The following is a 22686-nucleotide window of genomic DNA, read 5'->3' as shown; positions in this document are numbered from 1 at the left end:
TCCTCTTCTCCAGCCATCACCACTCTCAACCCCCTACTGACTGTCGGGCCTTCCCAAGTGCCTTTTTTGCTCATTAAAATCAACATCAGGGCTTGGAGCCATAGTTCAGTGGGCAGGGCGCTTGCCTTGCACACGGCCAACCCAGGCTCAACCCCGGCATCCCACATGATCACCGATCCCACTAGGAGTGATCCTGAGTATAGAGCCAGGAGTCAGCCCTGAACATAACCAGGTGTGGCCCTGAAACCAAAGAGTCAAAATCAGGAGACGAGCGATAGTGCAGCGGCAGGGCGCTTGTAGTGTAGGCGGCTGATCTAGGTCCCATCCCCCGGTGCTCCTCTGAGCCCCACCGGGAGTGATCCCTGAGTGCAGAGCCAGGAGTCAGCCTGCAGCACTGCTGAGTGGGGCCCCAAAACCAAAAATCACACAAACAAAAATATCCAAACCCCTCCTCAGGGCAGCTCAAACGCCACCAGCACCTCTAACTTGTCTGCGTTTCTGCCTCCGTGGTCCCCCGGCTCTCTGCTTGCATCTCTCTCTTTTTTTTTTTTTTGCTTTTTGGGTCACACCCAGCGATGCACAGGGGTTACTTCTGGCTCTGCACTCAGGAATTACCCCTGGCGGTGCTCAGGGGACCATATGGGATGCTGGGAATTGAACCCAGGTCGGCCGAGTGCAAGGCAAACGCCCTACCCGCTGTGCTATCGCTCCAGTCCCTGCTTGCATCTCTTTTAAAATATATTTTCTTCTCCCATGTATTTATAGTCTCCCTAGTAACCTATAAACTGGAGTGCAAAGACTTTACCATTCAACTCCTAATTGCCTGGGGGCCTTGGGCATATTAAGATTCATTAAAAGTATATGTCCGGGGAGGGAGAGAGACAGGAAGAGAAAGAGATTTAGAACATTTATACATATATAATTTTTTTTAAAAAACTAGACCATTGGTTAGGATTCAAGACTGACCAACGGATACGAGTCCCTAGCACAGCACTCCGCCTCCCAGACGCCCAGTAACACCCAGCCCAACTCTCACTTCCCAAACACTGAGTTCCCGGCACTAAGCAGATCACCTGCCCTTATTCCCATCTCACCCTGACAGCCTTGCGGGGAAGGCCTTGCTCCTCCACGCAGGAGAAACGCCCGAGGCCCAGGAAGAAGTGACTTACTAAAGTGACCTGGGAATTGCCTGCCTGCTCCCACCCAAAGGCTCTGCAGACTCGTTGGAGGGTGACTTTATCTTTCTGCCTAGAGAACAATAAAGCAGGAAAGTCTAAGCCTGATCTCTCCGAGGGCCGGGTCCTGGGCTATCGCCCGGGAACTCGCCTCATGAAACAATTCCTCGGTGACGGGGACGTTCGCCCATCTCGGGCAAACTGAATATTTCTGAATATTACTTCCCGGAGTCCGCTGTTGTGCTCACTATGGCTGGCAGAGGATGCGCTCGTGGTCCGTCCCTTGTCAACCCCCTGGACCTGCAGTTTCAGACTGGCTTCCCTGGAGAGAAACATGGCCCATCTCTCACCTGGGAGAAAGGAGCATGGGTCCGAGAGCCTCCCCATGAGGAGGAAATCGGGGTGCCTGGCCAGGAACTGCTCCAGCCTCTACCCAGTGTGACCTTCCCCGCCCCCCTAGGGACTGTGCCGGGTCCTGGAATTTCTGAATCAAGTCACAAAAACCAAAGGACACAAAGCAAAAGGGGAGCAAGCGCAGGAAGGAGCCGGCCCGGGGAGCAGGTGGGGTGGCGGGCCGCGGCCTTACTTCTCGGGGTTGTCCGGGAACTTGATCCGCAGCTCCTGGTTCTTGTAGGACCGCTTCTCGAACGTGAGGATCATCTTCTTCACCGAGCTCTCATCCAGCGGCTCCTCCTGGCACAAGGGACAAAGGCCACAGTCTCAGTGGGAAAGGGACTTCTCAGCCCGGCTTCGGCACTCTCTAATCCCCCCGAGGGCGCATCCCTGCCGCTCTGTTCTGCCTCTCGCCTGTCCAGGTCACGGGCAGAGCCAGGGTGGACCCTGCCTGCGGTTCTGGGCCAAACCCACTCCGGGCCCAGGAAGTTCCACTGACGGCTTTACACGCTCGCTCATTCGACGCCTACTTCTCGGGAATACTGCTGGGTGCGGAGCAAGAAGTAATATTCGCTAATTAATATTCATCCTATCCTTCTCCGTGGCTAGACGGGTGGAAAAACACTCGGGCTAGTTAGCAGAGGGGAGACCGGCCTGCGTCCTGTGCATTCAGGAGGCCCAAGCTGGAGGTCCGGCACCACACGCTCTCCCAACCCCCCAGGAGTGACCACCAAGCCCTCACCACCAGTGTAAGCCTTCTGCTGTCATGGGGGGAGAGGTATTTTGGGGTATTTTGGGGAGCAGTGCTGCCAGCTGGGTCCCAGGGCAGAGTGACTGCGCCGGGCCAGGGTCTCTCATATCAACCAAGCCCTCCCACCCCCTGGATCAACACTCAAGGGGGGTTCAAGGAGCCCTGGGAGCGGCCCTCAGTCTCTCCCCCGACCGGACTCGTCAACGACGGAGCACTGGGCAAATCCAACCCAACGCCGATTCCTATACAGGCCATAAGAGGAAACAGCGGCTAATTAGCACAAGGCTGTGATTGGCATTTGCTGCCCATTACTAGACTGAGGCCTTGGCGGCTTCTGAGGTGAGAGGATCAAACGGGCAAGGGGAACCCAATGCAGTAACAGGAAATCAGTGACCACACTCAGAGCTAGAAAGCAAGGAGGGAGGGAAGTAGGGAGGGAGGGAGGGGTGGAGGGAGGGAGTGGGCTAGAGAACAAGGAGGGAAGGAAGGAAGGAAGGAAGGAAGGAAGGAAGGAAGGAAGGAAGGAAGGAAGGAAGGAAGGAAGGAAGGAAGGAAGGAAGGAAGGAAGCACTGGGATAAGCGCCTACAGATAGAAATCAAATTTTGAAAAAAAAATTATTTTCTGAAAAAAAAAAAAGAAAAAAGAATACCCTACACAAAAACTTCAGAAATGCGTTTTCCTCTATTTCCTCCCCAATGCCCAGAGATGCGCTGCCATGCCTCGGTCTCTCCCAGGCTCCCCCCCTCGATCCTCGGCCCCCGCCCCGCAGGCCCTGGGCCTCACTCAGGCTCCCAGCTCGAGGGAAGCCGCTGCTGAAGGAGCCTGGGCGAGACCCGGTCCCGGGCTCGGGGCACGAGAATTCAGACGAGGCAACTACCTGCTCATTAAACTTTGACCCAATCCAGTCCTCAAACCCTCACGAGTCCACCTCGGAAGCCCCAGAATCTGCCCAGCTGGCACGTGAACAACAGCCAGGCCTCCCCGGGACCATGGCAGGGAGCCAGCGGCCACCGGCCCACGCCATCTCCCGACCCCGAAATGGGGCAAGGGTCCCCGTGGGTGAGCCACGTCCGTCTGTGCACTGCCAACTCCCCAGTGACCGTCCTGCGGGCTGGCACCGTCGTGGCAGGCGGGGAGGGAGGCGGGGAGCCAACATCGCGGTGTCACTCAAGGCCAGAGACCGAGGCCCGGGAGACAAGTGACGTATACAAAAGTGTCTCATAAACTGCACGACCCCACAGGAATGGAAGCTTGTCGCTGTTATTAGAAGCGGGCAACGTGCCCCACATACCCACAGGACTCAAGCGGAGTGATGGAAACATCGAGAAGAGCGCTCGGGCACTTCTCAGAGCAACTCAACAGCAACTCCTGCGGAAGACATCTTGTCCACCCCGAGCAGGAAAAGCCACGGCTGACGTAACGCTGTTCTCGAGCGTGATTCCCAAACCCTCTGCCTCTCTGGGCCCTGGCCTTGCTGTCCTCATTCCTCTCCGACAGCGGCGGGGACCAGAGTGATCAGTCTAAGTCACCGGCCACTGCGGCGTCTCCAACAGCTCACCGTCAGGAGCCAGGAGGAGAGTTGGGAAAGATGAATGCTGGGGGAGGGGGGAGGCGCACAAAAGGGACAACAGTATTTTACGGGTGCACCTGATCCACATCCTGGGGGGCAAACATCACTTATTTCTCATCAAGTGGGACTCGGGTGGCAGTTGAGAAAATAACTCCTGGACTGGAGCCCTCCGTGTGTCATTTTTACAAAGCGGTCTCCTTTCCCCCGTCCCTTCACGGAAGGCCTGGCCCCACATGACGTTTCTGTCTCCCAGGCGAGGAACCACTTACCCGTGACAGCTACAACCCTAAGCCTCCAGGGCCAGCCGGGCCCTACACGGAATTACACCTGCCAATTAGCTGTGGCTGCAGGGCTGACAGATTGTGCCGGAGACGCGGGGAAGGGGGGGCCACGGTGCTCAGGCCGCAGAGAGGAAATTCAAGGCGGCCCGTCTCCCCACACCAGCCTCCCCTAGGGTCACATCTTTAGGGTGAGTCCACCCTGCCCCCACCCGTCGGGAAGTGGACGGCACTAGAGAGGAAAGGCTCACAGAGACCCTTTCAGAACAGGCATCTGTGTTACCAGTTTTGTTTTTTCTTCCTCAGATCTGCACTCAAGCTTCCTTTTTTTCCCCCCCTTTTTTCTTTTTTTATTCAAACTTAGCAGCATGTCTTTGAGAGAATGGGCGGGGTGGAGGGGAGCTGAGAACCAACTGGTTCTTAGGAATCTATTTCCATAATTCACATGGAACAAAATGCCAGAGCAGAAAAAAACATGAAAGTGAACACTTAAGAATTTAAAAGACACAAAGGTAAGGTCATTTTATTCTTCAGCTGTTATTTTCCTTCTATTTTGCTCTGTGTGTGTTTGTGTGTGTGTGCGTGTGTATGCTTTTATGCTTCATTCATTTATTCATTCAATAAATATTTATAAAGGGTCTACACTTAATAGGTTAGCGTCACAGCTGTGAACAAAAACAGCCAGCTCCTGTTTTCACAGGAAGCTGGAGAGAGGACAACAAAGAAGGGAAATAAACAGGCAGGAATTTCTGATCATAGTAAGTGCGAGGCAGACAATACACAGACTACGGTGTGTGTGTGTGTGTGTGTGTGTGTGTGTGTGTGTGTGTGTGAGAGAGAGAGAGAGAGAGAGAGAGAGAGAGAGAGAGAACGCAGGACATGCAGGGCTACCTCAGAGATGGAAAAGACTCCTTTCTCTAAGAAGAAAACACCTGAACTGGAGCTAGAGCATTAGCACAGCGGGTAGGGCATTTGCCTTGCACTCAGCCAACCTGGGTTCGATTCCCAGCATCCCATATGGTCCCCTGAGCACCGCCAGGGGTAATTCCTGAGTGCAGAGCCAAGAGTAACCCCTGTGCATTGCCGGGTATGGCCCAAAAAGCAAAATAAATAAGTAAATACATAAAACCATCTGAACTGAGTCCTGAAGGCGAAGAAGCCATGCAGGGCACAGGGAAAGCAGCATACTGCCTCACTGGCCCCAAGGCAGGAGGGAGCACAAAGGTCTTCAGGGATCTCAAGAACGGCAAACAGGCTCTTGGGCACCGCCTTCCCTGACTAGCATTCTTCCAGACACACCGGAAACTACGCCCTTGACCTCCTCTATCTCCGCGGCTTCTGTGAACACCATTTCCCTTCTCTGAAAACTCTCCTTACACTAGTTTGACGAGTCTCTGCGCCTCTTTCAGAGACTATCAACGATACACAATGACTCAACTTAGGATTTTTTTTTTTTTCATTTTATAACACGGTGGTGACTTCAACAGAAACCCTGCATGGAGGGCTGGAGAGACAGGACAGCAGGTAAGGCACTAGACTTGCACGTGGCCCACCCCAGTTTGATCCCCGCCATCCCACATAGCCCCCTGAGCACTGCCCGGGAGTGATTCCTAAGTGCCGAGCCAGGAGTAACCCAGGTGTGGCCCAAACACATGAATCTACTCACATGCTGACGCTGGGTAAAGCCAGCCAGCCCGTCTCCCCATCACCCCAGGGCCACGGGGCAAACCATACTTTACAGAGTATTTCCACCCTGAGCCCTGGACTCAAGGGGTCAGTCGGGAGAGGCCACATGGGTATCAGACAGGCTTTGCATCCAAGGTTTGGGGCCAGCCATGGCTAACGTACATGTTCTGAGCCCATCGGAGGCAGGTCAGGGAGAGGTAAGTTGAATTCTGACGGGCAACACGATAAAGGAAACTTTTACCGGGACGTAACCCCATCATCGTGATGAAGGAAATCCAGTACTCAGTAGCCAAAGTGCCTTTTCTTCCACGGGGACCCGCCTTCCAAGTGTGCTCAGCCCGACCGATGACACCCGCCTTACCTCCCCGCTTTCATCAACACCCAGGCTCGGCCAGTGCTGGGGGGCCTCGATGTGAACCGGGAGCCGCCGAAAAGCCCCTCTGTAATGCTCTTTACACTTCGCAAAGGCTTTCCCGACTCCATTATCCCCCTTAACCTTCCTGTCAACACTGTGAAATAAGTATTCTTAGCCCATTTTGCAACAGAGCCGGGAACTGCAGAGAAATGAAAGTGTGTGCCTCGAAATTACACGCTGCAGAGCCGATGCCAGGGTCGGCTCAAACACCGGGGGCCCGTCTGGACCAGCTCACCTCTTCCTCTTCCTCCTCGCCCTCGCGGTCGATGATCTGCAGGAGCCTCTTTTTGTCGTCGTCCGCCTCCTCCACCCCCGTGGCCTCCTCCTCCCGGTAGCGGCCCCGTTCTCGAGTGCCCGCCTGCCGCCGACGCATCTTCAGCTCCTCCTCTTCGTCGTCCCGGGGTCGCTTGGTGCCCCTGTTGGGCTAGTGGGGAAAAGAAACGCCAGGTGTTAAGGGCTGCGAAGGGTGGGAGAAGGGCGCTGACAGCAAAGACTCGGAAAGCTTTCGAGAATTCCCCCCAACTGGAAGGCACCAAAGTAGCAAAACTTCCACCCTCCCACATAACTGGCAAACACGCTAAAAGGTTCTTTTTCAGACCTGCTGTGATTCCGCAGATTACAGGGTGACTGTCCCCCGACAAGGTGGCTGGTCTGTGTTTGCTTGAATATGCTAAGTTTTACCACTTCACAAAATTCCAGTGCGTGTCAAATTTTATGTATGTATGTATGTATTTATTTATTTTGCTTTTTGGGTCACACCCGGCAATGCACAGGCGTCACTCCTGGCTCAGGCACTCAGGAATGACTCCTGGCTGTGCTCAGGGGACCATATGGGATGCTGGGAATCAAACCCGGGTTGACCGCGTGCAAGGCAAACGCCCTACCCGCTGTGCTATTGCTCCAGCCCCTCAAATTAAAATAATAATAATTGGGGCTGAAGCAATAGCACAGTGGGTAGGGCGTTTGCCTTGCATGCGGCCGACCCAGGTTCGATTCCCAGCACCCCATATGGTCCCCTGAGCACCACCAGGAGTCATTCCTGAGTGCAGAGCCAGGAGTAACCCCTGTGCATCGCCAGGTGTGACCCAAAAAGCAAAATAATAATAATAATAATAATAATAATAATAATAATAATAAATTGATAAATTTAAAAATCACAGAGAAAAGAGCCACATTGAGATGAAGCACGGGATTAGGCTCCATTTATCATTTAGGGCACAAATCCTAACATCACCCCCTCAGCACGGGAAATGGCTAGGAACGATTACGTTCCCTCACAAGTAGCTCACGCGGAGTATTACCAACACAGCCTCCGTGGGTCCTCAGCCTGGCGAACCCCCAATTCTTAGGAGAGTAAAGTAAGGCCCAGGGGTCAGATATTATTCACGAAGCCAGCAGACTGAACCCTGCCCGCCCCCTCCTCCCCCAGGCCCTGTCCCCTTCCTCTGAAGACCCCACACGAGCTCTTCCACTGAACAGAGTAATGCAGGGCACTGCTGAAACCGGTTCCAGAGCTGGGGACAAGCGGCACCACTGTGGGCCTCGAGGAGCACCCCATCTCCCCTCAGATCGGGTCACCGCTGACGCGACTGCATCACTCAGCTCCTCCTGGCCTCAGTTTCCTCATCTGTAAGTGGCTTCTAAGGCTGTGTGCGTCTGTTTACTGTTTTTCCAGCGTTCTTGACAGTAACCGTACCAGGAAGTTTTTAAGATGTGCAAAGTGGTAATTCACTGCCATGGAATCCCTGACTGAAGAGTCATTACCACAGTGAAGGGGCTAATACCCCGTCACCCTACAGAATTGCTCTGGGGTTCTTTGTTCGTTTATTATCTGTTTCCTTTCTGCTTTCAACATCTAAGATCTTCTCTCTTAGCACCTTTCCAGCATATAATACTCTTGGCATAGTTCGCCCAGAACTTATAACTGGAGGCCTGCACCAAAAAGCTGCCTTTTAAAGTGAAAGAACTCTCAACTACGATAGCACAAAATAAATACATAAAATCAGGACCACACGCTTCTGTCTTCACCCAATACGGAACATCTATTTTAAGGCTGCTCAGCAGAGAACAACAGGGTGGCGGGTCCTTAGCAGGACGTGCTATGCTACCAAACGGCAGGAAACGCCAACTCACTCTGGACGCCTGAGGGACGGAGCCAACGGCCACCTCTCCCTGCCACTCAGAACCCACACCGTGACTGGGCCCTGACCAGCCCAGGGCTGACAAGTTTGCCTTCCATATTCACTCGCCCTGCTGGCTCCACATTCCAGGGGCTTCCGCCAGTCCCACTTTAGAACACTCCTACTTGATAATTTGGTTTGCGGGGTACACACCGCTGTCTTTCACTGTGTTCTGATAGCCCCTGGGCTAGATTAACATTTCAAATACTCAGGCCCTACTGAAAAGCAGAAAGGAAGAGGCAGGGAGGAGGAGAAAGAGAAAGTGAGAGAAAGAGAAAGTGAGAGAGCTGCAGAGAGAAAGCGAATGAGAGGAAGAGAAAGTGAGAGAGAAAGAGAGACTGAAAGAGAACCACAGAGAGAAAGTGAGGGGGAGAGAGAAAGTGTGAGGAAGAGAAAGTGAGGGAACCGCAGAGAGAAAAGAGAAAGTGAGAGAGAAGCACAGAGAGAAAGAAAATGAGAGGGAGGGAGAAAGTGAGAGAGAACCACAGAAGGAGAAAATGAGAGGGAGGGAGAGAGAAAGTGAGAGAGAACCACGGAGGGAGAAAATGAGAGGGAGGGAGAGAGAAAGTGAGAGAGGGAGGGAGAGAGGGAGGGAGGGAGGGAGAGAGAGAGAGAGAGAGCCACACCCACCATGCCGGTAACCACGGGCTCCAGCCAAGGGCGCTGGTTTCCTGAGAAGGGGAGCCGAGGGACGAGACAGGGCAGGCTGCTTCTCCCCAGAACTCTCCCGTGCCGGCAGGTGCGGCGCCCGCCCCCTCGGAACACTCATTCTTTCAGGCTCATGAAACAGGGCCCGCTGCGATTCTGATTAGCACGGGCCGGGCACGGGATCCAGAGCTCTCCCCAGAAAGGAGCCTTCTGGATTGCTTCTCTCCGGGGGCGGAGAAGGGGAGGCGGTGGGCCACAGGGAAAAGGAGGAAGCTAAATACGGCCACAGCTCAGAAGTGCAGGAACAGAAAGGACGGCCGCCCGGCTCTCCCTGGAGCTGCCTCCTCCGGAGCCACGTCGTCCCCGCAGTAACCCAGCCAGACGCGCGGGAGGAGCTCAACCTCCACCCGGTCTAATTTCCACTCCAACCGCACTTTGCTGCGGCACAACCTACAGCGCCTGCTTTAGGCTCCCATGCACCTCTCTCGGGACGGAAAGGAGCTAAGAGTCCTCCCGGCAACCAGGGAAGCTGCCCTGGCGCCTTCCGAAGGCAGAACATCAACTTCATGGGCCAGCTGGGACCCACTGGCAGCGCTGAGGGCCTGGCACGCAGCATCTATACCCAGAAGCAGACAGACAGACAGACAGACAGTGGCCTTCCTTGCTCAGACCACACTGCTTAAGTCATTCGTCCAGACAGCACTGTGGGTAAGGCCACTTGCCTTACATGCAGCCGTCCCAGGTTCCATCCCCGACACCCCCTCGGGTGCCCCAGGCCCACCATGAGTGAGCCCTGGGCAAAGCCAGGTGTGGCCCCAAAACAAACCACAACAGAAGGTTTTGGGTTTTTTGGTTTTTCTTTTTTAAATTACACAGTTTTTTTTTTTTATTTGGGGCTTGTAAAGGGAAGGAGGGAGAGAAAGTGAGAGAGAAGGTGGGGAGTAACGTGCTCGAGAGAACCCGGGCTTCTCCAAGGGCAGAGAGAGCCCCTACACACATCCCAGCATTGGACACGGAAGCATCAAAGTCCATATCTCAAGAGGGGAGATGCGGGCGGCACACGTGCTCAGGCACCGCCTGTGCTCGGCCACGTGGGCGCCAAGGCAGCACATGGGCTCGGGCAGCATACGTGCACCCAAAAAGGTCTAAAGCAATGTGAAATCTATTTCAGTAGTATACTGAATAGAACCCATTACATCCCCATAGTGCGCTTCAGTAAGAAAGCAGCGTGGAAACTTCCTGACGCCGCGTGCGCTATTGCTTCCTGCAGCCCGGGTCTGGGAATCTGGTCTGTACACACTGCGGAGTGTCTCAGTCCACAAGTCGGTTCCAGGGAATCACACTAGGTCGCACCCACTGGGGGGCCTTCACCCGAGACATCCATGTTCCCTAATAAAGCTGATTGTTCCTTCCGGCCACATGGCATGACCTGGGCCTGGGCCTGCGTTTACGAAAGGCCCCGAGAGCAAATGGCGCGGCTCTGAGCCCACGATACATTGCACAATGACACGGCCCCCGTGTTCACCCCGAGAGCAATCGATGATTCCAAACCAAGCAAACCCATGCAAGCCTCCGCGTCGTCAAGCCGACTCCACTTCCTGAGGACCCGGGAAGGGGAGGAAACACTCGCAGCCTGTCAAGGGAAGGGGCCCCAAGCACCGGGCCCCCCTCGGCCCTCCACCGCCAGCCCCAAGAGGCTCGGACCTCTCGGACCAATCACGGGGGCGATTAATTTGCCCTGATCTCTGGAAGGTGCTGGGAATCCCTCAAGTCGATGAAGGAATGACAAAAAAGAAATTGTTCTTAATAAAGTCGTTTCTCTGCTTCTGCGGTGCCCACAGGACCTGGGGGTGGGGAGGCACTAGCTCTTAACCTCTGAAGCGCCAGAGGATTCGCCGTTAGGAAATCCCACAGCTGTCTGCACACCCTGTCTGACTTCTGAGCGGTGATGAGCACTTTAGGGGCTCACTGGGCTCTGCCCCCCCCCCCCACGCACCCAGACGCTCGAGGACACAGCAAGGGTTCTCATGTGCTGAAAGCCTCGAGAGTACGTGTGTGCAAGAGGCCCTGACTTTACATTCCAAAAATCTGGAAGCCCACTGTGTTACAGGTGTGCGTGAGGTTGTGTGTGTGGGGGGGGGGGGGCGGGGGCGGAGAGAAGAGGAGGATCTATATATGCACGGGGGTAAGGGGAATAGGGGGGATATTTCCCGCTGGAAACGAGAAATCAAGACATCTCCATGAAAGCTTTGAAAGAGTTAAAAAAAAAATTAAATAAGCAATCTGCCAAGGATACTCCCTGTGTACCCAGACAATATCCAAGCTAAGCTTTAGGTTTCATTTTTCCCTCTCTCCCTCTCTCTGTGTCTCTCTCTCTCACTTTCTCGCTCTTTTTTTTTTTTTAATTAAAAAGCAGTGAGAAGCTGTAGCTATAATGAGGGGCTGTGGGAACATGCAGTTATATTGGGCTCAAAGTAATGTACCATAGGAAGAGGCTACATCACCAGAACGAATCCTAAATTAAAACTCCACTATGAAACCAACTCCATTTCCTCTTAGCATGCAATCTATATTATCACATTTATGGTCTGTCTCGACCTCAATTAGACTTGGGAGTGAGGGGGAAGAGAGGGGACTTCTATAATAAGCAATAATGGCATCATTATGATAAATTATGAAAACACAGTGTAATTATTAATGCGACGAGCACATTTGTACCAGAATATAACAGTGTCGATGTATATTTGGGACGAGGGGGGGCATCTAAATATAGCTCAACGTTCCAAATTATTGGCTAAGAAAGGGCATAATTTTCATAAAAGCTACTTTCACATTAATGGCAGAAAATGTATGTTCCATGCCATTAAGAAAGCTTTCATAATCAGAATTTCTTCACGTGGCACTGACAGTCCCATGCAACTTCAGGAAAGGGTCTTCAGAATGGACATGAAGGACTGTTACCTCAATATCCAAAAATGAGGAAGCCCCCAGAAATTTGAGCTGGCAGAATGGGGGGATGGGGCTGGCCCCGCCCCCAGACTCGGGGAGCTCTGAGCCCACTGCAGGATCCATCCTGCCCGTGGCAAACAGGAGTCAGAGGCTTCCAATTGCCATCAGTGTGTTCCCTCCTTCCGGGCTAACTCTCAAGACTGGCTGGGGCGAAACGAAAAAACAAAAGGGTGCTGGAGAGATGGGTAAGTAGTGCTGTACCGAAACATGAGAGCACAGACCTGAGCCCCTGCTCCACGCAGTAGAGTCAAAACCAAACAGCCGCCCCCGGGTAAAGGCTTCTCACCCGAGCCCGTGCCAGGGCCGGTCCTTGCCAATCCGTCTGCAGGGACGGTGTCCGACCTAGTGGGACCATGAGTCTGGGTGAGATTTTCCTGGTGCTGAAGCGACATGAGGAAGTTTTGGTCTCTGGATGGAAGAATCCTGCAACGGCGCTGGTCTTACACACACACACACACACACACACACACACACACACACACACACACACACACACACACACACACACACACACACACACACACACACACACACACACACACAGAGTTTCTACAGTGTCAAGCACAGTTTGGCCTGTATTAGACAACCTGGGTGGCTTCCCGCCTTCCTTTCTTCCCAGCCAAGATTCAGAAAAGTAGCTCAAGGACAGGGAGAAGGTTGCCACAAACCAGGTCTTTAAACGGCGATCCCCTCGGAATGTCAAAATACCTGCTAGGCCCACATGTTTGCTGCCTTTTCACATCACCGGAAAAAGACCTACCGGCAACGAGTATTAACACCCCCGGGACTGAGAGACAGAGAGAGGGTCATTCCACAGAGAAGGCGGGCGTGTGTGTCTGGATTCACAGCCGCTTGCAGTGCCGACTCGGGCCTGAGAGATGGTCCACTCGGACTTTAGGGGTCAGTGGTCGGGGCTCTCATCCCCTTTTATACGTCTCGGTCGGGACAGGCCGAGGCTCTCCTTGTACTGCCGAAAAGCAGAAATCCATCTCCTCCATCTTTGGAGCACCCAAGTGAGTTCATTAAACGAAGTCCAAAAAAACCCTCTCAATTTATAATTTTCTTCTCTAGTTCCTAATCGCCTGCTCAAAGAAGTGATTTAAAAACAGGGTATTGAAAAACACAGGTATTTAAATTAAAAACCTGAGCGTATCTAAAAATCAGTAAACCTCTTTATTCCTGTCACTGCCCTTTTCTTTTTCAGAATAAACACGTTCCAAGAAGATGCTCCCCCCACCTCGCCTCTACACCCCTGGCCCCCGCGGGAGTGCACACTGAATCAGGGAGGCAAAGGAGAACATACACAATTAAAAATTCCTCCCTGTCATGCATTTGGGAATTCATCATTTTAAAGCTTTCTGAGGCCTCTGAAAATAATTCGACAGAAGAAATGTCACAAACCCAAGCTTGTGGACGAACTGGTCTAACCAATTCAAAATGCTCAGACATCATCTACTGTTAACCTCGCCTGATTACGTTTTGTCAGAATAAAAGGGAGTTTTCAAACATTCGCTTTTGCCAGATGGTGGTGAGCGGCCTGACCCAGAAGTTACAGCTGAGCTGCAGTAATGAGTTTTCCCCTGCCTTTGCTGGCTGCACACTCGCTGGTGACATTTTACAACTAGGACTTCTGGCTCGATCAATATTTGCAGGCATGAGATCTGCCAAAGTTAACATCAGGGCTCCCTTGCAAATTTGCTTAAGGCACCAGAACTGAAAAAGGCTCACAATCTCTAATGCTGCCACTACCAGCAGCCAAAGTTCATAATTAGGATTAAAGTCATCAGAGACAGAAAATTCTGCCTATCTCAAAGGGCTATGGCGACAATCACATGAAACAGCATGCAGGGGACACTAATGTAACCCAAAAGGTACAAGACCAAATAAAGGGGTATTGTCGTCATCATCATCATCATAATCATATTTTTAAGAACTACAAGCGAAAATTCTAGATATTCATAGTAATCACCCGTCAGGCCTTTGTAAGACTGAGAGCTTCAAAAGAAAAATCATGGCATGGTATTACCCTTGGAAAGAGAGAGGAAACTGAAATCTCAAAGCAACATTTTTGCAAATATAAACCAGACCCCTCATCGGCTTAATTCCGACTTTAAAAAAGCAGAATCAAAAACCTACTACAGGCACTAAGGCTGTTCCTGGAGTTTTACCATGTCCTCAGTGAGAGGGGAGCACATCTGTGTAACAAAATTCGAAGTCACCAATTCTCTCCTATGATCTGCAAGCTGATTGGCTAACAAGTAAGGCGGGCGTGATTTATGATTTTAATCACCAGCTACCTGGAGGCCAGGGAGAGGGCTCAGAGACCCAGTGCAGGCTCACACTCTGGAGCCCTGGGCTCAATCCCCAGCACAAACACCCCCTCCATCCCCCCCCCACCACACACACACACACACACACACACACACACACACACAAACACACACCCCAACACATTGCCAGGAGTTAACTCCAGCATCGCTGGGTATGACCTATGAATACTAACTAAATAAACAAATCACTACCTATGAAGACTCTACTTAATCTGTTTTTCCTACCCCCCAAAAAAATTTTTTTCTGTGCCTTGTTAAGCCTGCATATACATATATCTGTGTTACCTCCAAAGGGTGTGCAGATTTCAATTTTATAAATACAAACTATACTTCAGCAATCCATGATTTACTTTGACAACTTCTCTGATTAATTCCACAGCTATATCAGAAAATTGAATGTTGATGCACTTACTTTATTTATCAAGGCGAACAGAGGCAGATCCTTGCAAAATCATTAGAAGGGAAGCTACCTGCATTTTAGCTGACTTATTATGAATGTTTTGCCTAGACACACCAGCACCATCATCTTTCATTCATCCACTTATGAAGTGTTTACTAAGCTAATAAAAGCTCCACGTCACACTCTCGGGTGCTGGAGGAGTATCACACGCCAATTCAATTACGCCAGAACTGCACTGATCTCTAAGTCACGGTTCCGTGCAAAGCAGACCAACACGCAGAGCAGACCAGGCTTGTGAGAAGCATTCAGGCGTCCTGGGTTTGGGGCTGCAGCCGGAATACAGCAGGGAGGGGGTGGGGGGTGATGACCTTGTATGCAGTGAATTCGGGTTCCATCTCAGGCACCCCATAGGGTCCTCAAGCCCTGCCAGGAGTGATCCCTGAGCACAGAGCCAAGAGTCAGTCCCAAGCACCACTGGCTGTGGCCCCCAATCAAAACAAAACTAGAGTCAGGGGCCTCAGATGAGCCGCCAAACTTCTCTGAGCTGCATTTATCCAATTGCCGTCGACTGGCAGGACTCTGTCCCGTAAGATAAGGGGGACTAAGACCAAATAAACAAGACTTTGAAGAGGAATCGGGGTCAACGATTCCACTTCTTTTCATGATTCCTAACTGCGAATCCCAACACAAATAAACTGGGATTACATGCCACACGCTTAGAAATGACTTAAAATCCGCTCTTCGCCAGGGTGACGATCACAATTATGATCACAGACTCCAAGACAAACACTGAGCAGTTCACAATCTGACAAAAAGGATCCTAACGCAGTTAGAAATCAGAAAAATGCACATTAACCCTAAGACATCACCAGACTGGTAACAATTAAGAAATAAAAGTCTGGCAACAGCAAGTTTAGTGAGGATATGGAGAAATAGGAAGTGTTAAAATATTAACAAGTATTAACCAAACCCCTGGGCTGGAGTGATAGCACAGCGGTAGGGTGCTCGCCTTTCACTCAACTGACCTGTATTCGATTCCTCCGCCCCTCTCAGGGAGCCCGGCAAGCTACCGAGAGTATCTCGCCCGCACGGCAGAGCCTGGCAAGCTACCCATGGCGTACTGGATATGCCAAAAGCAGTAACAATAAGTCTCATATTGAGAAACTTTACTGGTGCCCGCTCGAACAAATCGATGAACAAAAGGATGACAGTAACAGTGATTAACCAAACCCCGAAAAATTTTCAAAAGAAAATAACCCAGAAGAAAAGAAAATTAAGTATTAACCAAATGGTTAAACTCTTACAATGGTTAAACTCTATACATATATGTAATATATAATATATAACATATAATACATAATTATATGTAATATATAATTATATATTATATACAATTATATGTGATATACAATTATATGTTATGTATTATATATTATATAATATATAAAGGTTAAACTGTATACATAGATACACATATACATATAAATGTGTGTATACACACACATTTGACATTCTCAGACATATGTAAAGAAGATATTTTAAGAATGTTTACTGGAAAATCAAAAATATAAGAAAAAAGATTCATTGTTTATCAGATACAGGCATATGTAGCTCATTTTTCTTTTTGTTGTTGATGAGCAATGGGATGACAGTGACAGTGACATGTTGTTTTTTTGAGTCACATCAGGCAATGCTCAGGGCTTCAGCCTGGCTCTGTGCTCGGGGTCACTCCTGGGGGCGAGAGGAACCATCTGGGATTCCGGGGTGACGCTGGGTTAGCTGCATGCAAGGCAAGTAAGTGTCTACCACTGTACTGTCTCTCCAGCCCCAAATTTTGTCTGTTTGTTTTCTTAACACTGGCAATAATAATAAACATCAATCTTTTTTAAAACTTTCTTAATTTTATTTCTATAAGTTGTTCACAATAATTTATCATATCCAGTATTTCAACACCAATCCTACCACCTTTACAACTTCCCACCACAATTATTTCTAATTTTCCCACCACCACCCAACCCCTCCCATGGCAGATCCTAAGTAATTTATTTTGTACTGCTTGTTATGAATAATCTGTTAAGACTGATCCCAAAAAGTGCCCTTAGAGAAAAGTGTGCGAAGATTGTTGTATCTCACCCTGGAGCCATTAAGCGCTTGTATAAGAGATTACTAACATGTTGTTGCAGGTTGAGCCTTGTGTGCTAATTTTTCTTTTTTTTTAATCAAGATCGGTTGCCTTCTGCTTGACACCCCATCAAATGTGGTGCGCTCCTCTTTAATCGCCAAACCTCGAGTCATGATTGCTTCTAAGGAAGGGAATGCAGAAGGTGGATTAGGAGACAGCACATGATAAAACAGGGTCAGGTAAGCATGTGGAGGAGACGTCCAGTGAGATCCAGCCTATTTTATTTCTTTTTTAAAAAAAGAGACCAGACGGGCTGGAGTGATAGCACAGTGGGTAGGGCGTTTGCCTTGCATGTGGTCAACCCGGGTTCAATTCCCAGCATCCCATATGGTCCCATGAGCACTGCCAGGGGTAATTCCTGAGTGCAGAGCCAGGAGTGACCCCTGTGCAATGCCGGGTGTGACTGAAAAAGCAAAAAAAAGAGAGAGAGAGAGAGACCAGGCATGGAGATATGGCACAGAGGTCAAGGCACTTGCCGTTAAGGTCAAGGCCAAGCCAAGTTCTAACTCCAGCACCACACCAGGTGGTCCCCTACCCCCCAACCCCGCACCGCCAGGCATGATCCCGGCGGGAAACCCGGAGCACGGGCAGGTGTGGCTCCAAGTCACCGACAAAGCGAGATCTGAATGAGTTTAGCAAGAGCACTGGCATGGAGTCGGGCAGGTCAGCAAGTCTCGAGGCCTCGGTGGCTGTGCTGATGGAGGCTAAGGTTCCCCTCACACCCAGGGCTGCCCAGACAAGGTTCCAGGATGGAAAACAAAAGGGCCAAGGAAAGCACAGGTGCAGACCCTTCACTGGTGTAGCCAAGAGCACAGCAGCGTAGAGCATTTGCGTTCCAAAGCGGCCTGAGAGGAAGCACCGGCGGGCATGCATACCCTGCTACCCTGGCACCCTGCGTATGGACCACCCTGGCACCCCATCAGGCTCCCCCGCCCACCAGGAATGATCCCTGAGTGCAGGGCCAGGAGTAAGCCCTGAGCATTACCAGGTGTGGCCCAAACTTCAAACTAATATGAATTTATTGATAATAATCATCAACAAATTCAAAACAAAAGACACACGAACACTTGCCAGTAGGGTGTTGGGCCTGAAAAGCAAGTTGTTCCAAGAAGAGTTGGGGTGGTTTTTTTTTTTTTTTTTTTTTCTTTTTGGGTCACACCTGGCAATGCACAGGGATTACTCTTGGTTCTAGACTCAGGAATTACTCCCAGCGGTGCTCAGGGGACCATATGGGATGCTGGGATTCGAACCTGGGTCAGCTGTGTGCAAGGCAAACGCCCTCCCCACTGTGCTATCACTCCCAGCCCCGAGAGTTGGGGGGTTTTAAACAAACCTCAGGTTCAAGGAGTCCACAGGATGATTCGTTTCTAGTTAAAAATAAAACTAGTTTTTCTCAGCTGATAGGTATTAATGGTGTACCACTAGAAGCAGATCACCCGGCCTGGCTGGACCCCCATGGCACGGAGCTAGAGGAGGCAAAATCACCGAGAGCCCAGCTGCCTGCACGGGGCCTTCACGGTTTTTGTTTTTGTTGTTGTTGTTGTTGTTTGCTTTTTGGGTCACAACCAGCAGTGCTCACAGGTTACTCCTGGTTATTTCCAGCTCTGCACTCAGGAATTACTCCTGGTGGTACTTGGGGGACCATATGGGATGCCGGGATGCCAGGGATCGAACCCAGGCCAGCCGTGTGCAAGGCAAACGCCCTACCCACTGTACTATAGCTCTGGTCCCAGGGGTCTTCACTTTTTAGCAGTCTGTTTTGAACAAAAGGCTCCACCAGCACCAAACCAGCTCAGAAAGTTCTCAGACAATGATTTTAGTAACAGCACTGAGATACAATAATTATCACAGGTTGACTTTTGTGGGCCTATTTTCTGAGAATTCCATTTCCCATTCTGTTGTAACAAGTAGTTATGAAGTAGATTGGTTAGTGCACGCTTGGGAGGTGGGTGGGAAAGGGGGACGTTGGTGGAGGTGACCCTGGTGTTGGAATTCGTGGTGGAACACTGAATCACAAAGTGCCTGAAACAACTGTATTGTGAACAACTTTGTAAATCATGGAGTTTAAATTAAAAAAATTTTTAATATTCTGTTTACGGGGGCCAGAGTGATAGCACATTCTGAATATGCTTGCTTGCACACTGCTGACCCAAGTTTGATCCCCAGCACCCCAGATGGTCCTCCAAGCCCACCAAGAGTGATTTCTAAGCCACAGCCAGGTGTGGCACAAAAACAAACCAAAAAAAAAAAATCTGTTTTGAAATAAATTTACTAGTGATTATCACTGTCTGATATGGTAATAGGATGGTCTGATGTGATGGCTAAACCAGAAAAAAACTTCGGAGTCATAGCTTACTATTCACAAATGGATTCATTTCAGTGAATCCAGACAAGGAATCCAGATTCTCTGCCTACCCTGGGTATTTAATGTGAATTCATCTGCTCTGCACCTGCATAGTTTAATCACCAGGTGTCTCCTGGGTCATAACTTACACCTTAAATTTACTAGTAGTGATACTAGGTGATAACTCAAGAGGGTAAGCATGACACCACTCAAAGAAAAACCACATAATTTATAGAGGGGTAAACTGAAAACTCAAAGGAAGGATCAAAACTTGAGCCTGAAGCCAATGGAACTAGGCCTAAAGACTCAAACAGAAGCAGTTTACACAATCACCAGGCCACCCTTTCCTTGGTGTCACACACACACACACACACACACACACACACACAGGCACCCCTTTGACCCCCAGAGCACCACCAAGAGTGATCCCTCAGTGCAGAGTCTAGGGCAAGTCTGAACATGGGTGAGGCCCTAAAACAATTACAAACACCTGACTTTCTTTTCCCAAACAAGATGTGGGGGAAAGTGTGACTTAGAACAGACAGGAGAGAAAAAGGGGAAATTCTGGAAAAAAAAAACAAACCAAAGAACTGAAAGGGAGGTGGAGGGGGCGGAATGAAAGACCCGGGGCTGAAAGTGAGAGTCAGACACAGAAGCGAAACTGATCATTTCAGAATTTTATAGAATCAGGATCTTTCTTTTTTATTTTTTTTTATTTTATAAGGTAGTTCACAATATTTGGTTACATTTAATATTCAAACACCAATCCCACCACCATGACACCTTCCCACCACCATATTTTGGATGTTCCCATCCTAAACCCCAACCCCTGCCCCAAAGCAGAACTAAAATAATTTATTTTGTATTGTTTGTTATGAGAAACTGCTGAAAATGCTACAAAGAAGTTTCCTTAGAGGAAAGAATGTGAAGACTGTTGTATTTCACCCAGGAGCCGTTAAGCCTTTCTATAAGAGAACACTAAGATGTTAAAGGTTGAGCCTTGTGTGTATGTATATGTATATATATACACATACACATATTGTATATATAAATATATAAATATATATACAATATATGTGTGTGTACACACACACACATATCTCAAAATCAGGATCTTTCATAACTCATTAATTCCCTAAGGGTTCCAGTGAGGTTTTGATTTCAAGACCCAAGCACATTAGCTACTACCATTATTTCTTTCAAAATTTAAAATTCAGGGACTAGAGAGATAGTACAACAAAAAGGGGCACTTGCCTTGTGCATGGCTGACCTGGGTTTGACCCCTGGCATCCCATATGACCCCCAAGCCCCACCAGGAGTGATCCCTGAGTGCAGAGCCAGAACCCAAACCAAAACAAACCTAAATTACATAAATTTTAAAATCCAGCCACCTAATAGCCACCACATTTATTTCAGGGAAGACAGAATTCACAGGGAACTGGGGCTGGAGCAATAGCACAGCAGGTAGGGTGTTTGCCTTGCACGTGGCCAACCCGGGTTCGATTCCCAGCATCCCATGTGGTCCCTTGAGCACCGCCAGTAGTTATTCCTGAGTGCAGAGCCAGGAGTAACCCTTGTGCATCGCCGGGTGTGATGCAAAAAAAAAAAGGAATTCACAGGGACTTTATTCTGTCTTGTTCAAAAGAGTATTTTTCAAAATTATGGGTAATTCAGACTTCAGAGGCCAAAAATGTACTTTGATTATGGGGACATAGTTTCCAGCACTTGAGTGTCAATTTACTCTCTGAAAAAAAGTGTACGGTGTTAGGGCTTCAATACACACCTGTTGGTAAGTCCATCAAAGACAATAAAAAGAGACGGTTTCATGTCTACTTTTGTTTAAGATACACTTTATTTTCCTCAACTCAGAGGTTTTACTATTTCCAGACATTTTACAAACCACTAAACTTAGCAAGATACCTTCATCCCCAGTAAAGACAAAGATGCTGAATAGGTTATTCTTAAGTTCAGTAATATTTCCTTCACCCCCGGAAAAAAAAAAAAAAAAAACAGAAAGAACCTGACTACCCAGTCACATGGAATACAGTCAAAAGGGCTTCTCTGGCTGCCGGGACAAATACCTCTGACCTACCTGCAAATTTCTGTGGGCACACGCTATCCTCACTACCACGCCCTCCCACAAAAGCCAATGAAGATGATTTCAAGGTGATTCGGAGTCAGAATCTGCCAATTCAAGTCCATGTTCGGGTACTCAAACTGCTAGCAATAGCAGCTAGTAGAACCAGGCAGGGCCAATAGCTTAATAGGTTGCTTGCTGGACAGGAAGAAACGCTACCGAGAATTAAGGTAACTAAGGGGCCAGAGAGATGGAGGCAGGGTCAAGGCGCTTGTCCTACCTGCAACCACGCCTGGCACCAAATATGGTTCCCCGAAGCACCGTCAGGAGTAAGCCCTGAGCACCACTGGGTGTGGTCCCCAAAACAAAACAAAAAGGAGAACTAAGGCAATAAGTGTTTTGTATAGAAAAATAAACAAGACACTAAGAAGTATTGGCTTGCTTTGAATCATTCTCCCTTTTAAAATTTTTTTCTTAGAAACTTGGCAGGCTTATGGTACCAAAATAACATGGCTGGCTTTAAATTAACATATCTAAAAACTGCAAAGGCAAACGTGGGGTGGGGGGAGGGTTGTTTGCTTGCTTTTTTTTTTTCTTGCATGATGCAAAGACACTGTTGCATGTTAAGAGACCGTTAAATTCTAATTCAAGGAAAGGAAATGCTCAGCAACTGGTTTCAAGTATGTGTGTGTGTGTATCTCTAGTCAGTTACAAGCAAGTCAGAGAGAGCCATCAAGGCAAGCTACCCATTAGCTGTCAATTTAGAATGACTTCAGAACGCTCGCCCCAGAGCTCCACCGATATCTTTTCAACAACCTCTTAATCTTGTTTATAACACCTGTGTTAGAGCAGCCTGACATCAATCCTACTCACTTGTCTCAAACTGAAATTACTTAGAAACTTGAGAATCCTGGTACAGACCAAAAAAAAAAAAAATCAAGAGAGAGAGACACTGGGAGAGTCAGCCACCGCTTTCCGACAAGCTGCGTAAGTTGTAAGCTAGGACAGGCCTCAATAGGCAAAGTCAGATATAAATCTCGCAAAGAGCTGCTTAGGCGGCGGGAAGGTCAGGAGTGGCAGGGTTTAAAGAAACCATAAAGAATTCCTCCTACGGCTGCTTCTGCGCCCGGCGATTATCCAAGAGAGGTATAATAGTTACCATTAACGGTGCGCTGATTATGTGCCAGGAACTTAGCGTCTCATTATCTTTTTAATCCTCAAGCAGCCCTGCCCGGCAGGAAATTGGT

The 22686-nt window shown here is 49.4% G+C and overlaps 1 protein-coding gene across 1 annotated transcript in view; it reads right to left on the bottom strand.

Moving 5' to 3' along the window:
• Window positions 1–22686, bottom strand: part of CTNNBL1 (catenin beta like 1) — a 185939-nt gene that overhangs the window by 135725 nt on the left and 27528 nt on the right. Inside the window, exons 2-3 of the mRNA XM_004612494.3 lie at window positions 6505–6693; window positions 1762–1868 (exon numbers count right to left, since the gene is read on the bottom strand). Of these exons, the coding sequence (XP_004612551.1) occupies window positions 1762–1868; window positions 6505–6693 (296 nt within the window). The remainder of the gene's footprint in view (window positions 1–1761; window positions 1869–6504; window positions 6694–22686) is intronic.

This window comes from Sorex araneus, chromosome 5, assembly GCF_027595985.1.
Source record: "Sorex araneus isolate mSorAra2 chromosome 5, mSorAra2.pri, whole genome shotgun sequence".
Taxonomy (NCBI): Eukaryota; Metazoa; Chordata; class Mammalia; order Eulipotyphla; family Soricidae; genus Sorex; species Sorex araneus.
This window is presented reverse-complemented; position numbering and strand designations above follow the sequence as displayed.